Genomic DNA, 6692 nt, shown 5'->3' with positions numbered 1-6692 from the left:
TAAAATGAGGAAAGTGAAACATTCTAACAACTGACTGTATCCATTACCAGTTTATGGATTACTAACTAGCTTGACACTACAAAGGTACGCTGCTAGCTTACTGATAGAGAGCAGTAAAAATGGGATGGGAGTGAGACTTTGGCACCTTGTCATTCAGTACAAATAATAACGAATGTGTGCATGTAACCAGATGCGTGAAATACATTTACCCAAAACATATTTCTGTGTTGTCCCTCTGAATCTTACCAGTCTTTGTCAATGACATACACATGACCTACCAAATAGTTTGTTAGAGCTAAATAATGTACAGAAGGGAGAAACTTTAATTACAAAAGTAAAATGAAAAAGTTGCTTCATAATATAATTATTAATAATCATATCTATCTGTTAATAACCTGTACTGTTCACATCACTCTTGTGGTGGATGAAATGGATCAATACATTCATATTTCAAAGAAAGAATAAAAAATGACAAGTGCCTGCTAGCAGTCAAAATAATACTCACTATGTGACTGCATCGTCATTTCCATTGTCCAATTCTAATGTTCCAACTTCCACTAATATTCTACCCTCAAGCAATATTGCAAACCTAAGGAATCAATCAGATTAACATTTAGAAAACATGTTTCCGTGGCTCACAGCATTAGGTTTTTAGTTTTAGGAACTACATTTTAAAACATATGTAGACAAATTGGAGAGAATTAAAGGAGATTAATAAATGATTAAAGATTTGGAAAAGAAGACCTATGGGGAAACAACTGTGAATGTTCAGTCTGCAGAAAAGAAAGCAGGAAGGGAGATCTACAGTAATTGTTTGCAAATATGTACAGGATTGCTATAAAGAGGATAGGGACACATAATTCACGCTACTCAGTAAGGACAGGCGGAAAGAGATTTTAGCTGCAGCAGGAAAAAGTCAGGCTAAGTATTAGGGGAAAACAGTATAATTAGAGTTGAGTGATGGAACAAGCTAATGGAGAGTATGCAGTGGCTTTCACTGGAAATAGTTAAAGCAAGGCATGACACCCCTCTTTCAGGGAGAATTTGCTTCATTTGTCTGTTCTTGTTTGATGTTTTAATCCCTTAGGGTCCGTTTTGTCAATTGCATGTAAGATTCTGTGCACTGTGAGACAGGATAGCAGATTGTGGCCCTAACAATGAAATCATTCCTGCCTCAGTGCAGGCTCCTTTCCAACCCATATGATTATATCCTTTATCTATGTTATACATGTGTTATTCAAACAACAAATCATCTTTTTGAATCTCTTTTTGCAGGGCCTTTGCTGGAGCTACAGTCCATGATTTCTTTAACTGGCTCTCAGTGTTTGTGTTGTTGCCCCTTGAAGTAGCGTCTGGTTATCTTTATCGTCTTACTAATGTTATAGTTGATTCCTTTAATCTCGAGAGTGGCGAAGATGCCCCTGAGCTGCTAAAAGTCATCACAGATCCTTTTACAAAGCTTATCATCCAGGTAAGCTCTCACTTTAATGAGGCCACTTGCTTGATTCATCTTCAGTTAATCAAACTGCTCTGAGGCTGCCAGGCTGCATGTTAGTATTACTGTACTCATGACAAAAAAGCTTATTTTTTATTTTATATTATTTTTTTGTTTCACATTTCCTGAAATCTTATGTATTAGATGCATGTTTCAAATATTTAAAAAAAAAATGTCAATTTAATGCTGACACCCAAGGCAGGCACTTGTGGGAAGGTTGGTTGGGAGTTAGGCGATTGGTGAAAAATAGAGTGAACAGGGAAATTGATACATGAAGAAGTTGAGTTTATATGAAATCAACCATGTGTGCTTGTTTAAATGAGGGATAGCTGATGGCTGATTTGGTCTAGTACATGAGGCAAAGGATGCATGTTTCATGTTTTTATAGATATATGAAAATGAGAAAGGAAGATTATTTTTCCAGGAGATAAACCCCTGTTTGTATTTCTTGTTGGGCAGGAGATCAGGCACTTCTAAGATCATGTTTGCTTTACTCGTGTTAGCAGACCTATTGATTTCAGTGGGACTACTTGGAGGAGTTAGATGAGCAGGCTTGGCTCTAATTTTACAGATCCAAACTACAGACTGGAATTACTGTGTTCTATTTGTTTCTTCTCTTTTAGCTTGATAAGTCAGTAATAAATGCAATTGCTACAAATGAGGAAGGAGCAAAAAACAAATCCCTGGTAAAGACTTGGTGCAAAACTAAAACAAATGTGGTGAGTATTGTGTTAAAACGGCTTTTGTGCTCTTAAGGAAAGATATTGCCGCTTAACTATCACTCCTTCATATAGAAGGAAATAGTCTGACAGTATTATAAATACATCCACAGCACAAAAAAGATATTTTTCTATTACTACTAATGTTATTTACAGTAGTTGGGCAAGGTGTTCTAATATATGCAGTTTGTGAGATTATTTTGAGATTAGTTTTATTTGTTGCATAAAATAAATGAACGAAGTGTAACACTCTTGTACCTCTACTGAAGTCAAAGGAGTTGTACCAAGTATGAATTTGGCCTAATTTGGTCTGACATTGAACGATGCTGTACACCTTTTGATTTGTCATTGTGACTGTCTTAAATCAAAAAGAAAAAGAAAAACCTCCTAAATCCACTATTATTTTAAATTTCTGGTGCTGCTGCAGACTTCCTGCATGTCGAAAATATCTGCAACACAGCGATAATAATACTATCTTCCCCCCACCCTTTTTCTGTCTTGTCCATTTATATTGTAAACTCTTCAGGGCATGGTCTGTCTCTTACTATGTGTTTGTACAATGCCACGCACCATGAGTCCCTATGACCGGGGACTTTTGGTGCTACTACAGTAAAAATAATTAACAAAAAGAGGTGAAAGTCATCTGCAATGAAGCATGAATTTCAGCAGAACAGAACAGTGCCCCGACATTAAACGCTAAGGTGAAGATATAAATAGCAAAGCCAAATATTCAAGCAGGAGACCACTGCAGTATGGCAGCATTCCAGTGAGTTGATCTGACAAACCAATACAGAACTAGTTTATTCTGATGTGCATTAGTGCAGTCTTTTGCCTATTTTAGTATTCTTGGAAAACTGCTTTGTGATCAACCTGACTTGGAGCTTAACCTGAATTCATAACTCAGGCAAAACTCCCAATTAAAGGAATTTCTTTCAGAAGTTAACATCAATATACATTTTGCTAGATTAAAGACTGCAGGATTTGGATCTTGTTCAGTGCTTCATCTAAATAAAAACTGGTTTGTTAAAGATCCCTTGGTGCTCTTAATGAGAATGTTATCACTTCTCATATGTATTACAGTAATGCCCAAAGTCTCCAAGTCAGCGGCCCCAAATGCATAAGAAGACACAATTCCTGCTCTGAAGAATTTAAAATCTAGTGCTGGAATTTTCAGATGAGCCTAATGGAGTTAGGCAATCACCTCCCATTAATATTCAATGAGATCTGGCCACCCAACTCTCAAACACGCCTTTGAAAATCCCAGTCTAAGAAAATAAGTGATTACATGGAGCGTGTGGGAAGAGGGATATAATGAAATACATATAATTTGATGTGCATGTATACATTTGTTGTTCTAGAACTGCAACTCAAGGAAATACTTAAATTTAAAAACAACTAAACAAACAGTCTCAGCAGAGAGGCCAAATATTGAATAGCTATGGGGACAGATTTGGTAACTCCAGGTCAGGGTTGAGGTATATTGGCAGGGCAGTGTGGGAAGCTTGCACTGCCCCTGCCCATATAGTACCTTTTCTGTTGACAAATACAAAATGTCACTCAGCAGGACTATCAATCTACCGTCTTTCACCAGTACAAAATGCGCTAAAAATAGTTCTTAAGTTAGGAGTCATGTTAGATTCTCTGTAGTCCCTTCTGCACAGCAATGACCCCATAAAAATCAGTAGATCATGTTTGCCCTTTGATTTTTGCACTCAAGTCCCATTTATTTAATAGAATACAGCCCAATATCAGTTTATAATGGGCTAGATTCTGTTACCCTTACTTCCTTTGAGAACTACCTTACTAGATTTCAGTGAGACTACTTTCAGAGTAAGGTACAGCTCAGCATGAGTAAGAGGAGCAGGTTCTGGTCCATTAAAAATGTGACCATGCACACCTCTTTAAACATATATTCTAAAGGCTAGATTCTGATTACTCCTTGAGTAATCTCATTGAAACCAATGGGACGGATTGGGGAATAACGTACTACTCAATGAAAGTATATTAGAATCAGGTCCTACAACAACAGCATATTGCTTGGCTCTAATACTAAATGGTTGGTTTTGCTGCTGCTAGTGGCTATTCAGAAGCTCTGCTGAGAGTGGTAATGTTGTAATAATACAGTAAGTAACATTTGGCAATAAATGGGCAGTAATTGCTGCTGAATTTGAAGGAGATTCATTAAACATTGTAAGATTTCATGCTTTACTTACAATAACCCCTGGTTTCAGAGACTACTATGAGTCCTAGACAATTAGTTCTCTTGTGTTTATTAAATTGCAAGCTTAGTCTGGTGTCTCTGATGAATAAAAATTCATATGAAAGAAAGGAAAGGAGAAGAGATGTGTAGAACCCCTACTGCGTTGTCATTCAAAAATATTGTTAAATTGGTACATTTAAACACACAATGTTAGAAAATTGTTTTAATAAACCCCTTACAAGCATAGGTACAGACAATTTGTCACTGGCTGTAAGGGCAACAAAGTGGGAGATAACAGAAAAGGAAAAACTTGTCTGTGGACTGGTGACAGTCACAATGTCAATGGCTCAGAGAGTTGGAGTTCAAAGTCTAACTGGCTGGTAACCACTTTCTTGGGCTGTACAGTTTAGCAAAAACAATCCATTCCATGGTTTCGTAATCTGGCTAGGATTTGCAGACCTTGTATTATATAACACTGTTTCTCTGTGAACTGAAGAGTCAGGGTCTGTGTGTGCCTGCCACCCTGAATGAAGAATCCTGTTTACAGCCACTAGAGCTGAGGGCTGGTCTATACTTATCGGGTAGTTCGACGGCTGGCAATCGAAGTTCCGGGTTCGATTTATCACGTCTGGTCTGGACGCGATAAATCGAACCAGGAAGTGCTCGCCGTCGACTGCGGTACTCCAGCTCAACGAGAGGAGTACCGCGGAGGCGACGGGGGAGCCTGCCTGCCGCGTGTGGACCGCGTCTGAACCGCGGTAAGTTCGAAGTAAGGTATGTCGACTTCACCTACGTTATTCACGTAGCTGAAGTTGCGTACCTTACTTCGACTTGGGGGGTTAGTGTAGACCAGGCCTAAGTCTGATCTACTCAAGGCTACTGCTTTGAAATAGCAGAACATGACTGCCTTGGCAAATCACAGCCAGCACGGCTAGAGTCTGGACTGGTCACTTCCCTCCTCACGGGCGAGGTTGTGGTTGGTGAACAAGTGTGGGGTCCAGTACAGGTCCCCACTAATAGTAATTAGCTCTTCTATAGCACTTTTCATCAGTAGATCTCAAAGTGCTTTATAAACGATGTCAGTAGCATTATCTCCATTCTACAGATGGGGAAGCTGAGTCATAGAGAGGTGAAGTGACTTGCCCAAGGTCACCCAGCAAGAAGAGCTGGCAGTAGAACCAGGTGTCCTGAGTCCTAGTCAAGTGCTCTATCTACTAGGCAGCACTGCCTCCACTACTTTCAATTAAGGACCCTGGCGGAGATAAGTTTATTTGATTCAAGGAAACAGTGAGATGGATAGGGATTGTCAAGGAATTCCACAGCCTTCCCACCCCACCATATTACTTTAATTAACTTGAATGAAGTCTCAGCCTTTTTTCAAAATACAAGCAAGTCTGCCTCTTCATTGGTGGGATGCCATTAGTTATAGACTGAGCTTAGCCCTGTTCACCATTCTTCATTTATTATAGGAATGCTTTGTTCCAGTTCTTGAAAACCCATGCATGTTAGTTTTTAATGCAAAGGATGTAGTTGATTAAATTGTCTGTTTTGCATGGCAATATCTAGACAATGCAGAATGTCACCATTCCGGCCTCAGAAAACTGCACATCTCCTGACCTTTGCTGGACTGATGGAAACTTGACATGGACCATCAAAAATGTGTCTCTCACAGAAAATATTCAAAAATGTAAGTAGAAATACCACTTATTTGTAAGTTATGGGTTTTAGGTACACTTATTTTGTGTAAAGTCAACAACAGATCATTATAAAGGGATACAAGCAAAATGAAGTTTGACAGCTGCATACATTCAGACCAGCTCCTCTGGAGTTATTGACCAATTTCCTTTTGGTAGCATTGCATCATTCAGACCCCACATAGATCTCTTGCTAGGAGCCCTAAAATCAGCACAGAATGTATTCCATGTCATGTCACCCCTTACAAGTCCAGTGACAGGGTCCTACGGTTATGTTACAAGAGTAATTTCTTGGATATTTTGATTGATCATCTTCATTGGCATGTGAGTACCATTTGGCAGAGAAGGGGTGACACACTCATCCTGCCATGAAGAACACACTAAGATTTGCTCATGCCTTTGCATACCGCTCCCTTGCGCAAAGTTGCATGGAGACACACAGGGCCGGCTCTGGCTTTTTTGCCGCCCAAGGCATATGAAGTTCTTGGGTCGCTGCAGCTGTCTAGCTTCATTTTGCTTGTATCCCTTTATAATTTCCTGTTGTTGACTTTACACAAAATAAGTGTACCTAAAACCCATAACTT

General features: G+C 39.1%; 1 protein-coding gene across 1 annotated transcript in view; it reads left to right on the top strand.

The window, feature by feature from the left end:
- Window positions 1-6692, top strand: part of SLC34A2 (solute carrier family 34 member 2) — a 20581-nt gene that overhangs the window by 4190 nt on the left and 9699 nt on the right. The window contains exons 6-8 of the mRNA XM_024218581.2: window positions 1276-1471; window positions 2119-2214; window positions 5981-6101. Of these exons, the coding sequence (XP_024074349.1) occupies window positions 1276-1471; window positions 2119-2214; window positions 5981-6101 (413 nt within the window). The remainder of the gene's footprint in view (window positions 1-1275; window positions 1472-2118; window positions 2215-5980; window positions 6102-6692) is intronic.

The sequence above is a fragment of the Terrapene carolina genome, unplaced genomic scaffold, assembly GCF_002925995.2.
Source record: "Terrapene carolina triunguis isolate 2854851 unplaced genomic scaffold, T_m_triunguis-2.0 Scaffold66, whole genome shotgun sequence".
Lineage (NCBI taxonomy): Eukaryota > Metazoa > Chordata > Testudines > Emydidae > Terrapene > Terrapene triunguis.
The sequence above is the reverse complement of the archived record's forward strand: the minus strand, read 5'-3'. Positions and strand labels throughout refer to the sequence as shown.